Source organism: Brachionichthys hirsutus, chromosome 4 (genome assembly GCF_040956055.1).
Source record: "Brachionichthys hirsutus isolate HB-005 chromosome 4, CSIRO-AGI_Bhir_v1, whole genome shotgun sequence".
NCBI lineage: Eukaryota > Metazoa > Chordata > Actinopteri > Lophiiformes > Brachionichthyidae > Brachionichthys > Brachionichthys hirsutus.
Window position 1 is genome coordinate 3,228,980 of NC_090900.1, and position 22,840 is coordinate 3,251,819.

The 22,840-nt window shown below is 40.3% G+C and overlaps 1 protein-coding gene across 1 annotated transcript in view; it reads left to right on the forward strand.

The window, feature by feature from the left end:
• Positions 1-222: 222 nt before the first annotated feature.
• LOC137918305 (EGF-like repeat and discoidin I-like domain-containing protein 3) overlaps positions 223-22,840 on the forward strand; it is a 76,263-nt gene continuing 53,645 nt past the window's right edge. Inside the window, exons 1-3 of the mRNA XM_068761073.1 lie at positions 223-286; positions 1,789-1,791; positions 20,283-20,306. Coding sequence (XP_068617174.1) covers positions 223-286; positions 1,789-1,791; positions 20,283-20,306 — 91 coding nt within the window. The remainder of the gene's footprint in view (positions 287-1,788; positions 1,792-20,282; positions 20,307-22,840) is intronic.

A 22,840-nucleotide genomic window follows, 5' to 3' on the forward strand; every position in this document is an offset into this window, starting at 1 on the left:
GCACGAAGACAAATCCAGGGGGGGAGTGGGGGGGGGGGGCGACTCTCTGCCGAGTTTACCACAGAGGAGGACTTTACCTGAGAGGATACCCAGCAAAATCCCACACAGCGAGCGCTCAGAGGGGAGAACTTTGCTCTATCGCTCCGTCATTTCTTTTTTATTTTTTTTCTGGTACCACATCCACCGAACCTTGGAAGTCAGACCCTGTTTGTTGAGAGGAGGATGGGACCGCTACTATTTTCCATCGCTCTGTGTTTGGGCGCCGTTGTCCCGCAGCACGTGAAAGGTGAGTGGGGAAAAGTCACTGTCAATCATTGTCGGTGTCGGAACCGATCACTCGGGATCAAAGCATCTTCACACACGGGAAGTGGCAGCACAGATAATTATGAAAGCTGTTTGCGTGGACAGTCTTTGTTGTTCCTGTCAGCGCGGTTAGACAAATAAATAAATACAACAAACACCCGATTACAGTCTGTGTACGACCGATGGTTGATTTGATTACTTGTGGTTTAAAGAACACTTATGATCAGTGATGAATCGGCGAGCATTTTATTTTTCCGCGCCTCTGTAATAAATCAGTCTGCGCATCAAGCGCTCGCATCCAGGATGGAGATGCGCACTGCTTCGGTATTTAGCGCGCCCTCGTAGAGATAATCAGCTGTTTGCTTCGTTCATAACACGATCGGTCCTGATGGAGAGTTTATTTTTTACCACGACTTTACCATATTTAACAAACTGATTTGAGAACAAAGATTGATCACATGCTGATTCCAGGAGGAGATGCTGGGGGGCGTGGGGGGGGGGGGGGGGGGGTGAGCTGAGCTGCACCACGCAGACCTTATTGGCTGGGATGACACCACGGAGAAGGTCAACTGTGCCCTGAAAGTCTTAAACCATAAAATATGGTGCCGAAAAGCAGATTGTTAAAAAGGTCAAACGTTCACCTGACCTGCTGGATCAACATCTCAACCCCCCCCCCCCCCCCCCTTCTATCCATTTACCCTTCCAATTGTCTGGTGATAGGAATGCCCACGCTTTTATTTTTATCTGTCGTATCAGTGCAGAACAATACTTCTGGGATTTGTGTAAAGAAAAGCACTGCAGTCCTTATATGGAAGTGGGTCATGCCATCGTGTCTGTCTCTATTCATTTAGCAACATGCTTGCCCGAGGAATCGCAACATGTCACACAGACTTCTGTCTTCGGGAAAGCGCCTGAAGGAGATTTTCTGAGGCATTCGGTGTCAACCGGGAGCCAGTTAATAAATGTAATGCGCCCTGCCAGGCTGGCATAATGAATCCAGAGGAGTACCAGGGACCTGTGGTGATGCCTTGGGTCGAGTTGTTTCAAGGATCGCTGACTTAAGAATACAACCTGAACTCGTCCCACGATTAATCACGTGCTGGTCAAAGGGAATTTGTCCATATGTTTCCTGGATTGCAGCTGCGACCCCATCCAACGCGATGAACTGGTTTTGGGGAGCATGATGGAGGTGGATGGAGACGTGTAACAACATCTGATATAAGAGTGAGCCGCCTCAGAGCCACGATGGGCAACCCTGGTAGCTATTTTAGCACCCTAAGTGCTTTGGGATGTCTCCTTTGTTGTTCTTTTTCTTTCCTTCTTTTCCCCAAACATCCAGCCTGAATAGAGCATCAGAAATTGAACACCGCCCCCTACAATGTGTTGCTTGTATCCCTGAAAATTCACCCTGGTGATTAGTCAAAAAAAAATGTTTTATTGTGTCTTATCTACCTGCCTTCTTTACTGTCTTGCTGAGACATATAGCAGGTGCGTTCAGAGACAGCTGCTAACAAAAGGCTCTATTGAAGATGTCACTGGGGGACTGTGTCCTCTAAAATTGATGGGGTAGAAACATTTGCCTTCAGGTAAAACAGACTGCATTGTTCCAAGTCAGTGTGCAATACATCACTTCCTCTGGTTGGTAACTGGCGCTGACTCTCACACATTGTTCAGGCTGCTGCCCGTCTGCCTGGGCAAAGCACATTGACTGCACCAGTGGAACTGTAACATGAGTTTTTTGTTTCGTGCTTGCTGATGGAGTCAGCTTTAATTTAATTTTATGCATCTTAATGTTGTTTTCGCTCTTGTCATAATGGCCGTGCAATTAAAGCCTTTTTCTCAAATGGACGGCCATCTGGAGGTGAAGGAGGATTTGTGCTAATATTATCTGTCACTGTTCATTTGGCGCAGATATTTCTCTCCCTAAACATGGATGAAGAAGCTTGTTTTTTTTTTCTCCCACAGAGCCTGAGGGGTTTGGATTGCTCTCTTGGTCACACGCGTTTGATATGCAAGTTTAAAACTTGAGGGTAAAGATTGATTGAAGGCTGCGTCTAGCTTTGAAGGATCTGGTGCATTTCAATGAAACATTATTGACCTGACTGAAATGAGAGGGATGGAAAAATTGAAACTCATCCAGCATGTTTACAAGCAGCTGTCATACGCATGGAAATAATGACGATCAAGTTAATAGGCAAATAGCCATTGGATTTGCCTCCTGATGATTTCAATCTAAGCTCTTTTACGTTCCCTGCCCCTCTGAAGGTTGTCGATGCAGAGGTGAACGTTTCAGAACAATGGCAATGCAGGGTGCCTCTGCCCTTTTCTCCAGTCTCGTAAATGGCATCGTCTTCAATCTGTCAAGAGAGGTCATATCGAAGAACCAACGAGGTCTTATTTGTCTTTCTTCAACAATCTATTAGGTATATCAATTTTCAAGGTGACTTCAGGCTTATTATCTCCACATCTTTATGTCAAGCACTGAAAGCAAAATGTCTTTAAACACACACGGGTCAAAAGCCAACATCATCAATCCTATCGTTTCCATTAATGCCTCTGTCATAATTAAAGCCATGACTGGACAATGCAGAGAAGTGAAGCAGAAAGGGCTCAGAAACAGATTCTACGAACGTTCCCTTCGTCGTGCAATTTCATATTGAGATTACTTCACTTTTCTCAGCCAGTGGATTACCTGAAACCAGGTAAAATTGAAGAACCGACTTTTTAAACCACTGGCACTCCCTCAGTGTGTGTGCCTCTGTGACAAAAATGCAACACATAATGAAGTTGTATGATGCCTGAAATACATACATACATACATTTCACATAGTACTAGAGATTGCTCATGAGAATGCTGAGGCGTACTCTACTGTGCTTTTAGAAACAAATTGGTGCAAAATAGAAAGAATGGAAAAGTTTTTGGAAAAGTCACTAAAGTTAAAGAGGTAAGGGAGAAAGAAAAACACACCATGTGATCACTAATCGTGTTCTGGAAACTGAGCAATGCCTGTGAGCAGTATAAGAACCCATCAGCTCTAATACTGGGGTGATTAAGACTTGAATCAATGCATTACATCATTCTCATGCAGCCTCTTCCCTCTCCTAGCTGATTACTTGAATAATCAATCAATCAGTCCTTTAAATTATTTTTATAATTGTTCTGTCATTATTGCTTTTCTGACCGAAGCTGTGGAGGGGGGATCTGTGATTGGACAAATTGCAGAAAGGTGGGGCATTGTTGACATGGTAGGATTCTATATATTTGTGCTTGTGTTTGTGTTTTCTCTGGAAATCTTATTTTATTATTTATTAATTATTGGACGTATCATTTCTGGATTTCAGTCATTTTTTGTTCTTTTATACCCCCACCTCTGTGTAGAAAAGTATCAGTTATTGTCCATACTGATGTGTTTGTGTTTGTTTTTGTGCGTCGGCGTATAGAAAGGGAGTTGTGAGGCCAGAATGCAAATCTCCCTGACAAGCATCAGGATGGATTCTCATTGCATTATTTTTGTGAAACAAGCATATTTTTCTTTTTTGTATTACACTGTGAGTGAAAACTAAGCTCTTTGGACCCACCCATTTTGGCATCGGGAGCTGTCAGAACAGGCCATTCATTATCGATGGCGGCCGTGAGTGAAAGAGTCCATCTTTCCACAGCCGATCAATAAACTGAATAAATTATTTGAGATGCAGTGCAGGACTGCAGCAGCCTGTAAATCTGAGGAGGTGTGAGCAGTTTCAGATGGTTAAGGCTGAAAAACAAAGGTTGAAAACAGCGCGATTAAAAGAAAATGTCACGTTGCTCATGCATTTGAAGCTTGTTTGAGGATCGTGTGGCTTGTAGCTCTTTACTTATACAGCCAGCTCCTGACACATTTTCTCTGATGCAGCACATTCTCTGTGAAGGGTGGGCTCATAATTTATACTTTTGTTCCATACTTCAGACTTCCCTTTAAATCGGCATTTGCACTTTTTGTAAATTGTATAATCTCAAAGCTTGCAACTTGTACTTAACATTTTGTATTTACTGGACTTTACTTGGTTCCTGCAGACTGAGGTTAAGCCTGCTTTAGTCTAAATACAATTGTGGAGTTAAAGCAATGAGCTTTGCTTTGGTCTGATAAAGTCTCTCTGCCGGGCTCTGGTGTGCCGCTGCATTTCCACTAAGCTCTGTCTACTTATTTGAGATCAGGTATGTGCATCTGGCTTAAGGGTCTTGTTTTCAACAAGATCCAAGGAGACGTGGGCCAGATATTCCCATCCGAGAGGTATATTACATACAATACATTACGTAAAATACATACGAACTGTCAGACAAAAGATAACTTCACCTCTTTCTTTGGATTAAAGGGCCTGGTGCCCTCTTTTAGTGCTGTCTTTCCATCTAACCGTATAATATTGACAAAAATGTAATCAACACATCAGAGGGACCTTGAAATGTATCAATTAATATAGTGTAGTTTATAATGTAAAGATCCAACTGTCCGGAGATGGTTTAGAATATATTTTATTACAAAAGAGGATTTGTAGCAAATTATATTCACATATTAAACACTAAACTGCCTGAATAAAACATTGAAACTTATGTTACTGTTAAAATAATGGTGTGGTGACTGGGATGATACTTATTTTCCCCCGCATCCTTAAAAATATTTGTTGTGCTTCCTGTCATGGTCGGCATCGACCAATGCTATTTTATTTTTATTTTTTTTACATCTAATATCCACACTAGTGCCATATAATTGACATCAAGTTGCCTCTTCCAGTCAACACACTGGCTGCTGTTTTCGTCTTCTGCTGTGGGCTGATAGATCCGTCCAGCAATGGAATACCCAAAGTTTATCAGAATTACTGCCATTTTTTCGGATCTGTGTGGAGAATGTTTTATTACTCAGCCTAATACTGATCACAGATTTCTCTTTCATCTCTCACATGAGTAGACAAGACCTTCTTTGTGCATTTCTAGACTTATCCATACTGTAAAAGCTAAGTGTGTGTGTGTGTGTGTGTCAGTACAGTTACTAGGGGACAGCTGGTGCAACTGGAGACAAAAGGCATGGTCACAATTGGAAAACAGTTTTTGGGTCAGCGGTTAAGGTTGGACTGAAAATAACATTACAATAAATTGGATTATTTTTTTTATTTTTTTTGCAGGTAGACTGAATTTCATTCTAGTGTAACACAGTTCTTCTCTTGGTGTGTTCTTTGTTGTACGGACCTGCCACTTGAACGTGGTTCAGTAAAAAAATTAAATGTAAAAGCACATTAAAAACTGTAATATCCATATATCTGGAAAATGTATTTCTAATGCCTTCAAGATCAATCAAGATTGATTGGTTGAGGAAATTAGTGTAAATCTAATTTATGATTTCCCCCCCAAAATGACCTGAGTACAGTAAGTTGGTACGTGTGAGTGCATCTTGTGTCTTTGTGTGCTTGATGCTCTGAGAGGTAACCTAGAAATGTCAACACTCCAAATTCCCGGCAGCGATTCTGGCTCTTCTGCACAGCGAGGATGTGCATTCATACTTCACTCATTTACCACAAAACAAAAACAAAAACAACATGCCTTTTTACTCTGTCAGCCTTCCCTCTTTTATTTTAAATTGCGCTAAATGCCAACAAGTGGGTGTTCGGTGAGTGAATGAGAGCAAGAAGGAGGTTATCTGTTAAAAGATACTGTGCATAATGTGTTATTCTTTGTCATTAGCAATCTGTAAGATGGCTCTTCAACTTGAGCATGATGCAACTACCCTGGACTGCTGCCATTTTCTTCTTTGTAGACACATTTGAGGTAATTTACATACAGAATATACTATATACACAGTTGAATTAAACTTAATGCCATGTTTAGGAGGTATTAATGTGTATTGCTGTCATTTTCCTCACATTATTTTATTGTATTTTTGTTTATTCTTTTTACCCCCCCCCCCCCCCCCAGTAGTGTCCTTGGATCCACATTTTCTAGTGCGAAGTGTAATGCCCATATGTTTTAGATCACCCTTGGGAGTGTGATGCGTGACAGAAAAGAGAAGGAAGAGGAAGAAGAGACAGTTTAATGAAAAACAACTGCTCACCTTCAAACTTCAAAGTAGAGCCCACGAGTAACCCATTAAAAAGTGATCATCCGTAATCAGGATTCATTGTCAGTTGTTTGGTGCAGATTGAAAGATGAACTCTGAAAAGAGGAAGTGACCAGCAGAATGATTGCTCGCCTCCCTTTCTTCTTGGAAGAAGGACATTGTCTTCAACCTCATGTCAGTTCAGGGCCTCAATTTAGTAAAGAGCAACGCTCAGTTCTGCTATATAGCTTTTGTCTTTTAGAAAGATAACTCAAAATGTTACAGATAGATCTCGATGAAATTTTGGTGACGATCCAGATGAGATCCTGGATTATGGATCACTTTTAATTATTTGTTAACATAGCAGTCAAGAATTGTTCCTCAATATCTTGACTGATTATTGACCATTGTTTATGGAATTTGATACAGTCATGTAGGGTGGGAACATCTATCTTGCCACCAAATTTCATTTGGATTGCGGATACGGTCGCGATCCGGATTTCCCCATCTACTTACAGTATAATGGAGGGTTTTAAAAAAAATCATATCTTGTAAAATATGTATTCAATTCACTCACCAAAACTCACAGTCATAAAGGGGTCCAATATGCACTATCATGCAAAATGTCTTCTGGATCTGATCCAGAATGAGGTCAGGAAAAAACTATTGACTTTTAACGCCTATCTGAAATTAAGTGAGAGTTTATTCAAAGAGACAAAGTAATTACCGACAAGTAGCTGCAATATAAAATGTTGATGCCGCTAATCACCCGTGACCGAAGCTTACATTATCACTCATGCCGAGCCTCGTCTTGCTCAACGCTAAGGGTCTGAGACTAACTAGCGCCTGTTACATGGAATTCACAAGTGGGAGGAAAGTAGGATGAAAAAAATTCAATTTGTCAAGGCCTGCCCTTTCCAGTGCACACAATTCAGAGCTGAAACGAGGGGGTGTGAAGCACAAATATAACAAGGATCACAAGGTATTTCGTGGCCACTTCTTCATGTGCTTCTAACATACGGTGGAACAAAGCAATGACATCACTGTAACATTTTTCACACTTTAAATTGCCAGTATGACCTCAACCAAGAAAGCATGAAAGTGCTGCTACATGGTGAGACAGTGAGAAGCGGTCCAGTGTATTTTCTGCTGCCTAGGCGACCATAAGACCCCATTAAAACCAGCACACCTCGCGTTGTCCGGGATTGCAGATGCAATTCAGAGGAGATGTAGACATAAAATGACATTCATCATTTTGTCAAACTTTTATCATCATCAAATGAGCAGTTTTCTAAAAAACAAATAAATGTTTCCTATTATGCAATACAATAATAATAATATTTAAATAAAGGCTTTTCCTGGCTGCATCAAAGTTAGGGGTTCTTTGAAGCTACTGTATCTGTGTCTCTCAGTCGACTCTCCAGTAAAATACTAAATATTTAAATTTGCTGTACTGCCACGTCCGCTGTGGATTTTTAATCAGAGGGTGCTCTTTATTATTCATTATTTATGTATTACTTTTTTTGTGTGCGCATGCCATAATTTCCTTTTCATCCAAAATGCCAAAATGTAAATCAACACAACAACAAGGAAGCTAATGAGGTACTCGTTTAACAAACAGGATCCCGGGAATTCCTTCATGTCAATGAATACGGATTAGTCGTGTAAATAAGTCACACAAGTTTAAGATAAAATGTGTTTCCCCCCCCTTTGCCCCCTTTTTCATGCCTCATCTCTGCTGGCACTTTCCATCACTGGCACCTTCCTCTTTAGTGGTTACTGTGAAGATTCAAATGAGATGTGAGCTGCACTTCTTTATGCATGTTTGATGAGTCTTTTTATGCCGCTTCTGGGAAACATGTGGGAGATCTTGTCTGGAAAAAAAGGTACAAAAGATGGGCCGTTTGCAAGTTTTGTAATGAGGCTAGCAAGGCTCTCCTGGCTCATGAGCAAACTAGGGCATCTGTAATAAGTGTGCAGAAATGAGGTAGCGGGGGCAGAGGGGAGGGAGAGAGGGACATGTTGGAAACCTGAATTGAGTTGCAGGCCTTAGCAAGCAGCTGTCTATTCATTCAAATTGCAGCTCCCACTCAACAGGAAGTGCTAAATGAATTTGAGAATTATATCTGTCCTCCATTTCCCCCCCCCCCCCCCCCCCCCCCAAAAAAAAATGTTTCAGCTTTTTAAAGGCGTTTTAAAATTGGATGTTATATTTTTTCCTTCATAACAACGTCCCACTTCTCTACCGGTATGTTTATGAACGTAACAGCACTAATTAAAACACACAAACCTGCCCCTGCACAGATTTCAAATATCTGCCAATTGCAACCTTTTTAAATTAATTGTCGCCTCATTTCCGAAGCGATGCAACTCTTTCCATGTAATGCCAATATTTGCAAACAACAGTCTGAATCCATTGAAATGATTGTGAAGCCACATGAGCTTAGCTGACTCAATTAGCAAGAAGCTGAACGAGGAAAGATATGAATTATTCTACATTATGTTGATTAACTCAATCCATCATAGAGTCATTTTTATGTCTTTGTGACAGTATTTGATTTAGAACAGTGCGACTCAGACATACCGACGTTTTAATTTTGTTATTTATTTTTGTTTACCATGGCATTTCAATTACTTTTTGCAGTCTGGCTCGTGTTTAATGCAATGTTTAAAGACAATCTAATTAGCAAAATGGGATTTAAAGGCACCTGTAGTTTTAGATACAGACCACTATTAATTTCATAGTTTTGGAAAATTCATTATTAATTATTCCCATTGGGATTGTCAGCTGTAAAAACAAAATCTGTCCTAAGAGTTGACTTCCATCTCAGCAATTTGAATGAATAGGGCGAGGGAAGTTTTCAAATCAAATAATTCACTTCACAGTGTGATTGATAAAAGCTAAGAGCAGACAGAAGTTGAACAGAATAATGGCTCAAATTGGTGTTGCTGTCTGCGTATTTAAATTTCCAGTCTGCTCTGCTATGGGAGGATAATGTGTTTGTGTGTGTGTGTGTCCAGGTAGAGTATTTTGTGTAGGATCTGCAGGTTTTGGGACACCTGGGCTGTGCACCTTGCAGATTGGATACTAAGGGTTGCCAAATCCAATTTTTTTATTTCTTTTTTACCGCTGCTTGAATTAGACATTAATAAATGGGTTCAGTTGCATACCGTGAATAATTAGCCTGGTAATATTTACATAAGCCAGTGCTGCTATGTCTCATTATAGTGATTTATATCTGGATCATGGTGCACTAATATCATACAATGTATACATTCACATTTTGGGACTATTAATTCCACGAGGACTTTATGCTCCGTACACAGGTCCTGGTTTCACCTCAGGAAGGTCAAAGTTCTTAATCCCAGGTTGCTACAAAGTCCTGCAAACCCTCCAGCCCTGAGCTGAGTGCATTATCGCCACCCCTGGCCCATGATGAAGGACAGGTATTGATCTTATCCTCAGACAAAAGCCCTCTGTGCACCTCTGCAAGGCTTAGAGTTGGAAGAGGCAGGATACACTGTAATGAGAGCAACAGAGGGCAGAGTGCCGCTAACAAGGGTGGATGCCGCTACACTAAAGGAAAGAAAGGAGCTCAGTGAGCATTCATTTATTTGATTTTTGTTATTGCCTTCTGGTTTTCATTTTTAGAGGGAGCACAGTTCGGTTGTAACCACACCATGCACCATTGTCTTGATGGGCCTATCTGGAAATTAAGACTCCCGGGGGCAAGTATCAGTGAAATACATTTGGTTTAGTCCTCCTTATGCAGTTAGAGGACCAGAGAAGGTGAGCTAAACAATTAAAAGCGTTTGTCACCAAAAGTGGTTTGAACACAACGCGATCATGCCATGCTTGGTAGGGTGCTGGTTCTTTGCTGTCACTGCTATGGGTTTTTGTTAAAGCTTTTCCAGAGCTTAGATTGCCACGGAACTTAAAAAGTGAAGATTTGACAAGGATTAACCATGTAAAAAAAAAGGATTAATTTTATAAATCCATTCCAGAGTGGTCTTCTCAGTTTAAGGTAGTGTTTATTTATCTGTCTATCCACCTATCCTCCCACCTGTCTTGGCTTTGACCTGCTCTTCTTCTGGGAAATGCCTTGAAATAAGCTGTGTCGATTTGCCACTGTATAAAATAATTCAAATGGAATTGAATAGGGTCGATACTAAGTTGCTGCACGCAGCAGGTGAGCATAGCTTAGCATGAAGACTTTGAACTTTTGAAAATGGCTCAATGGGTTGGGAACCGCAGTGTCGCCGGTTCAAATCCCAGACAAAAATACATAATGTGGACTGGTAGCTGGAGAGGGGCCGGTCTACCTCCAGGTCTTCACACAATGCCTTCCCCACACGTGTTATGGGCCCCTGTACAGAGGTACATACACGTGTGTTCATTTGTTTGGATGGGCCTCATTGCAGTAGGGTGAAAATAAGTTTTGTTATGTATTGTACGACAATCAATAAAGCTTACGAATATCTTTCTTCCTAAAAATACGACCTAATGCCAAGCAAATAGCATATTTAAGAGATTGCAAATATGGATTTGCTAGTGTCATCCAAAGGTGTCACCTGAATGAACGCAGTTTTCTTTTTTTTTAATGCAACTGAGCCATTACATTACATGAGCCGTTTGAAATTAGCAAATGTCTTTTTGGACCTCTCTCCTGGCCCGTTCTGCCTCAGTTCTACGGGTTGTAGAAACCCAGCAATAGGGTGACTTCACAGTGAGCTCACAAGCTTTCTTTCATCCTCAAAAATGTCCCTGCAACAAATACTCAAATATCGCCTCAGTGGATGAGGCCCTTCTCAAAATGTGTCTCGGCGTTCCCGGCCAGCATGCTCCCCAGTTACCCATTTTATTTTATTTTTTTATGTTTTTGATGAGCTTCTTTTAAAATTCCGTGCCTTTGCCGTCTGTCTCTGGAGCCTCCACCATTCTGGGTGTTCATCCTTCATCTTCCTTTGTAGCGCTGTTTCTGAGCAGTAGACTGAACGCTGTATGTGTTCGGCTTACCGAGACCACTGTCTGTCTTTCTACTCTTCCAAGGATGTTTAGCATTTCCATCCCTCCCTAAACATCTTCTCTCCGCTCGCCGAGGCCAAAGCCAGCTCGTTCCCTTTGGCTATTACATCCAATTAGGAGGAGTGAGAGTTTCACCCCCTCCTTCCTTTTTTTTTTTTTTTAAACACAAATAATGTGCTATACAGTGGAGCGAATCAGGGTTGTCCCTTTTTTTTTGACGTGATAAAATTACACTTCAGCACACACTCGGCATGGAAACTAAGATCTAGTTTACGTTTTCAATCTTAGATTATTTGACATTTAGTGAAGATTTCACACTAAATTTGTGCGTAAGAACTCTAAATCTTTTTGCGTATTTCTGTCTAGTAATGCACTTCTGTTTAAATGCTAAACTGCATTTTGCTATCTTGTACTTGTACATTGTGTAATGACAATAAAGTTATCCTGGATTGCCTGTTGCAGACTGATACTTCTAAATAAACTACTTTATTGCCTTCTGCTGACTTACAATGTGCTTGTGTAGACCATTAAGATATATTGAGTGGGCAACCGTTTTTCATTCAGAGGTCCTTCAGTCGAATGTAGAGCAGGACCACATTTCAAAAGAGAATTCAAGATGACCTTGAAAGCTTTCCTTTTTTTTGGAAATGCAATTGTGTTGGACATTTTGATCTATTTTGAAATAAATAGAATAAAAGGGGTGGAGTTGTTCTTTTCAATCTTTTGTACTTATGTGTGCCGTACCTTTTTCTAGTGCTGAAAATACCAAACACATGAAACAGATGGCAGCTCTGTCAGTTGTTTGTTTCAAGTACGTCCAAAGCCAATGACGGCAGCCGGGTTTGTAAGCAAAGGGTTTAATTTACTTTTGTATCTGTAGTTAAGTTTATTTTTGTGTGTCTTTGTATACCAGTAATTTTACTATAGCTTAAATACCAATATATACGACATCAGCATGCAAGTATTATATAACACACAAATTATGACATTATTATGGTTTACTGTGTTCCTTAAATAAACATTACAACAGGCTTCCGTATCAGTCTAATGTTTGTCTGGGCTCTGTTTCCCACATGCATGAGGAAACATGAGACATTTGGCGTGTGCCGCTGAAGCGACCTTCTCTTTTCGTTGAATCATTACCTTCAAACCCCTCGACACACCATCCTTCCGAGTTTATGACATTTGTTTTTTGTCATTTGTCATGGATGTTTTATTTACAAGATTTATTTTCTGCACAGTAAGATGGACACAAGATGGAAAAAGCACGCCTTTGAGACAATGTCCATAAAGGAACGCCGCTTCAGTGTTATGCATATCAGCCCCCATGACTAGGCTGTTCATTAAATAGTGCAGCTATTCACTACTGAATTGTTTCTGGAAGAACAGCAATAACTAAATATGCAGATATGACATCTGTTCTTCTTCCTTTATTGCCAAACGTATCATATTTGATGCACATATCCTTTCAGGATTTTGAGACTTCTACTTCAAAAGTTAGATTTTTTTTTTCCCCATGAAAAAGCTGATATATACAAGCCAACACATCTACATTGTCCATGAAAAAAATTTCAGATTTTGCAAAAGTTACATTAATTAAAGCGCCTATATAATTAATTTTTTATTTTTTTTTGGGGGGGGGGACAAATTTTGTCAGAAGGTTTCCAAAAATTAGAGTGTTCTGGCGATTACTTCGTGGTGCAGGCTTTAAAGGGTTAAGCCACAAGGCTTAGCCCAGACATGGGCAAACCCAGGCCCGGGGGCCATATGCGGCCCGTTGGTCTTTTTAATCCGGCCCGCCGAACTTGTCCAAATTATATCATTAAATATAATTGTATTATAATTGAACCTCATTCATTTGACCTTTTCCCTGTAATGCTACCTGTAAAAGGCCAAATCCTTTAATGCAATAGCTTTCATGTGTCATTTATATTCGCTCACACAAATACTCCATCCATATGTTCTTGGTCCGGCCCCTCTGTCAAATTTTAGAACCTATTGTGGCCCGCGAGTCAAAAAGTTTGCCCACCCCTGGCTTAGCCTTAATGCAACATTCGTGTGTTTTCTGTCAGTTTTCTATGAGATCTCGGAATCTGTGAACAGTTTAAAGTTTAAATTCCAAACGCCAAGGAATTATGGCATGCCGTTCAGGAACTTATTATATATATATATCAAAAGTGCTGGAATATATATATGAAAAGTCTGAGAATATGGACCGAACTATGAAAAGTCTGAGAATATGGACCGAACTCTGGAATATATATATGAAAAGTCTGAGAATATGGACCGAACTATGAAAACTCTGAGAATATGGACCGAACTCTGGAATATATATACGAAAAGTCTGAGAATATGGACCGAACTCCGGAATATATATTTTCATATATATATTCAGACATTTTCATATATATATTCAGACTTTTTCATATATATATTCAGACTTTTTCATATATATATTCAGACATTTTCATATATATATTCAGACATTTTCATATATATATTCAGACTTTTTTCGGTGCACGGGAATATATATTTGAAAGCCGCGGTGTAGTGGTTAGGGTTCCGCGCTCACGCCCCCGTTGCGCCTGTTCGGTTCCCGGTCGGGGGGCCGGATCGATCTCGTGTCATAAATGGAGTCAGCTCGAAATCTAGTGCCGGCAATCCTCAATGCGGAGATAATCAACGCCCTGAAACGAATCCGCAAGGGCTTTTTTGAAACGCTCCTCTTAGACAGGATGTTTGACTGTATTTGTAGTGTAATGCATGCTGTGGGTGTCCGTCTGACGCGCGACAAGTCACGTGACGGCTGGCGTGCCGACAGCTGTTCGTCACGCCCCCTCGCCGGCCAAACTGTTCTGGCCTGATACGGCGCTTGACAAGTCACGTGATGGGGTCGGGGCTGCCTGCCCCGGAACATGCATAGCGCCGTTCTGGCTTTATACGGCACTTGACAAGTCACGTGACGGGGTCGAAGCTGTTCGGTCCATATTCTCAGACTTTTCGTATATATATTCCAGAGTTCGGTCCATATTCTCAGAGTTTTTATAGTTCGGTCCATATTCTCAGACTTTTCATATATATATTCCAGAGTTCGGTCCATATTCTCAGACTTTTCATAGTTCGGTCCATATTCTCAGACTTTTCATATATATATTCCAGCACTTTTGATATATATATATAATAAGTTCCTGAACGGCATGCCATAAGGAATATATTTTACTGAATATATCTAAATATATCTAAACAATGCAATGGTTTTGTACCCTGCTGGTGTACAACCTTTAATTCTTTATATTCCTTATATTCCCAAAGAAAAATCCTCAAATATGAAGTTGAAAAGATCAACTAGGGATATTTCTCTGCTGCTGATTAGTAATTTTAACCAAAGACAACACCAGTATTAAAACCTTTCATGAAATCCTTTCAAGGTCTTCACTGTTTACCTGGATTTTTGCCGTAAGACATTTTCTGGCATCTGTTTACTTTATCATCACCAAATTTTTATTCTTTTTTCCTTTTTTTAATGTGAATTCTATATTTTATATTTTAAACACATTTTGCCATCAGCAAGAGAAATTACTGAAACTAAATGTCAGCCTAAAAGCCTTGATGTTTATATAATTCTATGGCGTCACACATTTTGCAGTTTATTCTGCGTGTTTTCTGCATTGCTGGAGTCATGGGCCGGCCGAAGAGCCCGGACAGATGTAGACTGCAGCTGGCTGGTGGAGTCATACAGCTGTGCAGCTGTAATTGTGGCTCTTTGTGTTATGTTAGGAATACCAACTGGATGCGCTATTTGACTAAACATGCCTTCCAAAAGCAAGCAGGGCATGCATTTCCATAATAAACCCTTTTTTGGCAGTGCATTCACAACTGTATTTGAAAAGAAGCTGGCGCTCCAACAGAAAAAATACTTTGCAAACCACAGCAAAATGAAAAAAATTTGTTGCATGTATGTGTTGCAAATAATGCGCTTTTATGCTATTGAATTAACTTCTCATCCTGTAGTGCAGTGCACTGTATTTGTGTGCGTGTGTGTGTCGGGGGGGGGGGGGGGTAAGACCCACTCCTTAATGGAGGAATTAATCCTGCTCTCCTGCTCTGCTGACAAAAAAATTAAATGAGGATAGGTGGCTTATTTACATACAGAGAGATAGTGTTTACCACTCTATTTGATATAATGGGGAATGCTGCTGCACTTCCTTGTCATTAGTTGGAAGGAGATCAACAATGCCTCCCTAATTATTGTCGGCATTGTGCCTGTGAGTCATTTCACAGTTAGCCACCCACTCCATCGCAAGATGATTTAATGTTAATAAGCCCTGCTATGATGGAACAAACATTTCTAAGGGTGATGTTATGTGGGAGACGGATGCGCTGTGAGCATCTGCTGAGAGTTTGAGAGTGTGTGTGTGCGTGCGTGCGTGGGTGGGGGTACAAGGAAAGGTGATATCAGTAGTGCTAATGTAGCGCATGTGCACAGATTGCCATATGTGCTACAGTGCACCTAACTAAATCCTCATTTGTGTAAAAAAAAATCTTGTTTTCTGCTGGAGAAAGCAAAAATGAATGATAATGTTTTTCACCAGCTGGACTGATCTGTATCTTCAGGCGAACAAAGTCCCAGCCTGGCTCTCAATGTCGCCAGTGTGGTTCACTCAATCCGATCATTTTATGTGAGTGGCATTAAAACCTACTGGGTGTAAAATACTCATTTGCAGAATTGTGTCGACGTGTGTCTGCAGCTGTCTGGGAGGTTGATTGTGAGGATTGATTCTGCTCTTTTGTGCCTGGAAGCATTTTTTTTTTTCTGTGTGTATGTCATTTTATATGGAACTAAAAGTCTTGTCGATTTTCATTCTGAAGATTCACCGGAGAATGCAAAGCCATAGTTTGTGATCATGTCGTACAGGTGGTCTCGCTATTACGGTCCCTGAAACAGATTTTTTATTTTTTTGTAATTAAAGCATCTCATTATTACATTTTACATCTGATGAGGTTGGGACGTATGCTGGAATATTACAGCAATTAACGCAGCCCTTTGGCAAGTCAGGCTGGTTTGTGTCACAATTTAATGGATTCTGTCTTTTGTCAAGCCAATGTATCCCCGATTAAAATGGCTCATAGTCACTGCCAAATGATGGGAAGAAACATGAAAACTTGAACCAAAGTCTTACTGGTTGAGATTCATAACACGAGACAGCTGACAGACACAAACAGGATTTGCCAGCCCTGGTGAGTAGAGTCTGGACTGCCGGTATCAGCGGTGACAGCTGACTGTCACTCATGATGTCCTGCTACTAAATGGGAATATGATCTATTGCCTTTAAGGTTTCTGACTTTGTCAAAGACCTACTGGCCATGAAGGTAAAAGTCGTAAGCTTAATCGTGCAAAGCTGTCCAGAAGCATCAGCTGCTAGCCAAAAGTCTACTGCTCATATAAGTCCAATAGCCTAATAAAGGCTATTTTATGGACCCTATACGTTAATATAGATCATCTGAGCGGCTGCGTCCGGGCGACATATATATTTAATAAAAAGAGTTAATGCATGACAACATGCCATAATAATTACATTTATGAAAGCATCACAGGGTAACGGGTTTAGTGCTTGGAAAACAATATTGAAAAATAAAACACGTAAAAATATTCCCGGTAAAACAACCCAAATGTATTAACCTCATGACATTTACACGTAATGGGCATTTACTGCTACATATTTGTCACATTAACAATAAAAATGATTTCACATCCACACACAGTCTGTAAACCGTTTTAGGTACTAATGACAAGAATTCCTGCAGGGCTAAGACTTTCTTTGAATTTGTAATTAAAAGTTGTACATTTGGAACGTTTTACCAACTTATTATTACAGTATTTCAATCAACATGACCTGTTTGACTATGTTTGATATGAACCAGGTAATAAATAGATGGACGTTGGAGTCGCTCCCGCTGCTGTTTCCTCTCATCTTTTCTGACTCCATTTGTAGGTGCCTGCCAGCTTGTCACGCTGCTTTCATTGTTTCTAGAGGGGCAAAGAATCCTTCTCACACCTTCATCTCCCCTCTTGGCACCGTGAACGCTGCGTGCCAATGCCACACGAAAGCACAATTTCACCACTGAAATATTGAAAGTATAGTTGTATGTATTATTATAAATTTGTATAATATCCAACCTGCACATTTGATGTGTTTCTCACTTTTAGCCACTGCAAGTCACTTCACATGTATTAGTCGTAGCAGAACTCTGACCGGTAGTTTGTGTGACCTTCAGCAACAAGGATACATATAAAATAGAATGAATGAGCTCCGTTATACGCATATTTGAATTTAAGTATTATTTTATCTTTTTTTTGTGTGTGTGTAATAGAATTGGGTGGCAAACCATTTCAGCTCCATTGCCACTGATGAACCAATCTAAGCAGGTTTTAATCTATCTGATTTTCTTTTTCCCATTTAGTCTTTTAAATTGATTTTATAAATGAAGATCAGGGTGTCAGCATTATTTGTTTCTAAATGTGCAGTTGATCCATATTGCCGTATTGATTTTTGTCTCATTCATGTTGTGTGGTTGCATGTAAAACGGGCTGTTGCTGCTAAAGGGAATGACTTCTACCCCACTCCCTTTAACATTGTGCTGCAGTGCAGGCAATGAAAGGTCACACTGGGAAAAAAAAGAATTGCACAGCTCCGACCCAAAGCGGTCAAGTTACATTTGAAAAACTCTGCAAACATCTTAATTGGGGTTTTGTTGCATGAGTGTATATCCTCCTCCATCTGTGTGCTTTCATGTGTGTGTGTGTGTCTGTGTATGTTCTGTATTTGTTCAACCTGGGACACCCTCCTCTATCTTCGCCAAACACCTTGAGGTCATATTTGGCCCGTACTGGACAGGCTGGCCGGTTTCCATTTAGATTACGGACGGTTATTGCTGCCTCTCGGCTGTCAGTCCGATTAAACCAATATGACCCGGGACGACGGCTCGGCGTGCCACAGAGAGGATCCTCTGCGGGGGAGGAGGAGGGGCCGCCTCAATACATCCATCTCCAGTACCTTCCATGTTATGCATATATATTATTGTTGTCTCATAATGTATTTATTATAATAAAATTAGGACAATACTGAAAATCTCATTGTCAAACACGCATAGGACAAGACAGACATGACCAAAGGTCCAGGGTTCTTCAGTGTCACAAATTCATGAAGAATAGAAAAAAATAGAATAGAAATAGAAAATTGTTCATCATTACATAAAAACAAACTGACTATTAATAGCCTTATTTGTGTAATCAGCGATTATTTTTGTCACCAAACAGATTTTTCAGAAATGACAGAATAACTTCTTCCAAATCAAAAACGTATTGTTGCTGCATACGTCTGCGTTACGGCCACGGTCTGGCTAAGACCATGGCCTAACTAAAGTTAGAGAAACAACACCGCCATGGTCCAGTGAAACTGGTATTGATCTTACACATTGGGGGGGGGGGGCTGCCTCACTGTGACATTCACTTTGGCAACCAGACCTCTCATCCCAACATCTTCCTAGAAGCCTTTTGCTGTAAGAATATTGTGAGGCTTTGCAGGATGCATCACATGAACATTATTCTGTAGAGCAATCCCTGCCGGACATTCTATAAGCCCGGTGTGATGCAGAAGCAACACAATTACATACTCACTTTTTTTGAGCACTTGAATGAACAAAAACACTTGTTGTCTGCAAACTCAGCTTTATGCTTTTTTGGTGTGAGTGTGTGTGAATCTTGACCTCAGTGGTAATATAGGAAAGGATATGGTAGGGGAAAACCACACTGCAGCAAGTGAGGCATGGAATGTGCTTGGTTTTGGTCATTATTATATTATATTATATTATATTATATTATATTATATTATATTATATATTATATTATATTAAATATCATTTTTAAAACCATTGGACAGAGAAAATTGAAATAATTCTAAAATTAGTTTATTTCCACATCAAAAAACACCATGAGGAACTGAGACTGATAAACCGATGCTTGCAAAGAGCACAGAAATCCGTTCTGCATTTTTGTGTTTGTGGTCAGAAAATGAGACTTGATTGGTTTTCCGAAATGTGTTTGGATTTGTCTTGCAGCGGCACAGAATGCTGGCTTCGGTTACTATCTCCCCATGCTGTCGTCATGTATGTGCTTTGCTAGTAGTCAATGGGGTGGCTAGAAACATGTAAATGAATCATACTTTCATTATGCTTCCATCCATCCATCCATCCATCAATTGCACCAGAAACATTTCCACATGTTTCGCACCCCCCCCCCCCCCCCCCCCCAACAGTAATGGACATTTTATTTCTCGATTCATGGATCTGACGCCCTTGTTCTCTCGCCTCTGCAGCTCGATTCAGCATTCGAGCATATTTTCAGAGCGTATCTCTGCGATGATGAAGACAGGGGGTTGTTGTAATGATAGTAGACAGGCCAAATCTCTGCCACAGAGCCAGACCGGGGCTTAGAAGCAAAGGATGCAGCCAACAAGTATGTCACAGGGACTAATCCTACACTGGTCCAGAATGATAAACACGAATTAGTCAAAGGCCACTGGCCAGAATATAGCATATTTAGAGTGTATGTTAATGAGGGCTGGGATGCGACACATTTCCTGGGTGTGCTTCACGGCAGCTGGGGAGCACTTCTGATGCCAGGATTTGGTGCTGGGAAGGTAACACGTGTATCGGGCTTTAGTTACTGCACGCTCCTGTTTTTGCGGGTTGCATGTTAAAGGTCAGTGCACACACAAGGCACAGCGCTATAGCCAACCAGCACTGCAGCATCGTGGCTGCAGCACCGTGGCATAGTTGCTTGACAAAGCTAATGTCATTGATTCCCCTTTGTGTCTCAAAAACCGCAGATGGTGAGGAACTAACTTCAGCAGGTGGGAAATGTTTATGCTTGGTAGTTGGATTTCTCTTGTGAGTGTGTGTGTGTGATTGAGAGAGAGCTCTTTGACTTTCTAAGTCCCGGCCATCCCTCCCTTCATCACTGCAGACTCTAATACCTGTATTGACTCACTGATCACGCCCGGTCAGCAGCACTCATGATTACGTCGTTTGGAAATTCAGTTCATAAGGCATTCCTATTTAAACCTCCTCTAATAGCGCGACCCGAGAGGAATATCTTGTCTCGGTCTGTGATGGTGTTTTGAGATTGTTTCTCAGAGCATCACAGTCCAATTCAGCCCAGCTATTTTCCTTTTGGTATGATTGCTTTTTTTTGTCTGGAGTGAAGTTTTCTAAAAGCCTGAACGAAGCATCATTACAAACATGTTTTGAAAATCATTCCTGGTGTGTGTGTGTGTGTTGACTTTCAAATCGATGGGTAACATTTTCATGCAGCAATTTCTTGCTGTTTTTAACCGAAGTGCAAATGCATTGCATCCTCAAATGGAAGCCTCATTTTTTTCACTTAATATACTTTGAGCTCTTATATTTGCATGTTTTTAGTAGTCATGACCTGTGTAGCGTCCTTGCAGACAATATTTGGTATTCAGAAAGACTGCTACTCATTATTGGAAAAAGAAAATGATGTAATGAGAGTTTCATTAAAAAAAAAAAGACCACAGAGGACAACAGTAAACAAGAACCTGATTTATCTTTATCAGTGATACAATTAAAATGTCATTTCAGACCCGAGTGAGGTGCCGCAGCGGAATACAAACTCACTACATCTAAGTGCATTCTCGGCATCTAATTATCTGAGCTTCTTTCATTAATATTAATCGCTGCTTGTTTATTTGAGAACAAATGGCTGTTATTTGGATATAATGCAATACACAAGAAATCAAAGCAGTTTGTTTTTGCAATGCTGAGCCCGTTGTCATCTCAAACTCGAGTCATTTGGTCAAAAGGTAAAAAAAAAAAAAAAAGGTTGTGGATATTAATATGATCATGTGAATACACTTTTTGAGCCTGTTCTATTAAAACAAAATTGGATACTAAAAAGTTGAATCTCGCACAGAAAAAAACAATGAATAAATAAAAGCATTAAATAAAAACTCTAAATATCAACTTTCAAATGTCACAATCTTTTGCAAAGTTTTAATTGTGCTAAATAAATGTCATGTATGAGACAGAATTTCCGAGCGGATGAAGCAGCATCGAGCCGAATGATGATTCACAATGTCCCCCTGCTTTTATCTATTTTTTAGGAAATTAATGCCAAATGGAAAGATGATGTACACACTTTACAATATATATGCATATACTACTACTGTACTTTCGGCTTGGGTAATCCTATCCAACCTGGTCACTCCCAAGGAGAACCTCAGCATCTTCTAGCTCCGCCTCCTGTCTTATCCTCAGAGCCGCTGTCTCTAAGCCGTACACCATGGCTGTCTAGTAGATCTATCCCTTCATCCTCACTGACACTCTATCACAACAATGTATATGCATAGTAATTCCATCCAAATCAACTCGCCTTTTTTTTTACGAATGGTACATACGGTACCTCAGAGAGAGCAGCAAACAGAACAAGAAATAATCAGCTCTGAAGGTGACCCAAATTTTCCGTGGTTTGTGACCACTGACCTGGAACTGGAAGTAGAACAAAAATAGGACAGGGTGATATTGGACGGCCAAATTATCTATGACAAGTCAGCAATTTTTTTCTCAGACTTCATCTCTTTAATCTAAACTCTCTTTGTCAGGACTCATAAAATCTGTATGTCTGAGTATGGTGCTCAGGCTGACTTTTAAATTGGATTTGGGTCCATCTAAGTGAAGCTGCTATTAAAATCGCTTTTACTTAGAGGGAAAATCTGCTTGCTTTGCTTAACATTGTGTAATATTCTGTTTCACGTTGTCCTCTGCCCAAAATGAATAATTCCTCACAGAAATGAAGACAGTGTCTACATATTATCTGGGTTCTGCAGAGCTACAGTCTGTTCATAATATAAAGATTAGAAAAGTCCTGAATGTAATAAAAGCACAAACAAATTATGACTGTAAATTCGACTGTTTGCTGTAAAAAACAAACAAAAAAAAACCTCATGTAGGAATAGTTTGGATTAATTTGTCATATTAAAGATATAGTGGGAGACGATGACTGATGAAGCATATTCACTCAGTTATGTTCGACTTTGATTATTTTAATTAATAGCCACATCAAGAAACTTGTTCCTCTTCAACATCTGGCCTCTCAGCGTTCGCATGCTTAACAATCTCAAAAGCGTCGGCGTTTGAGTTCTTCACATGCAGAGGAGCGACTTCAAGGGCAGCAGAAACACTTCAGCGTACTTTGAGCTTGATTTTACTTCATGCTGAACTTTTAAGCAGTCTTTAAAATATAATGTTGAGCTTCATTATGAGATGCTTTGTAAACATTCGAATAAGGGAAATGTCATAGTTGGAGAAAACCTTTGAGCATCAGGGACCAGGATCTGACATTTTCCTGCCATTTAATGTCTGACAA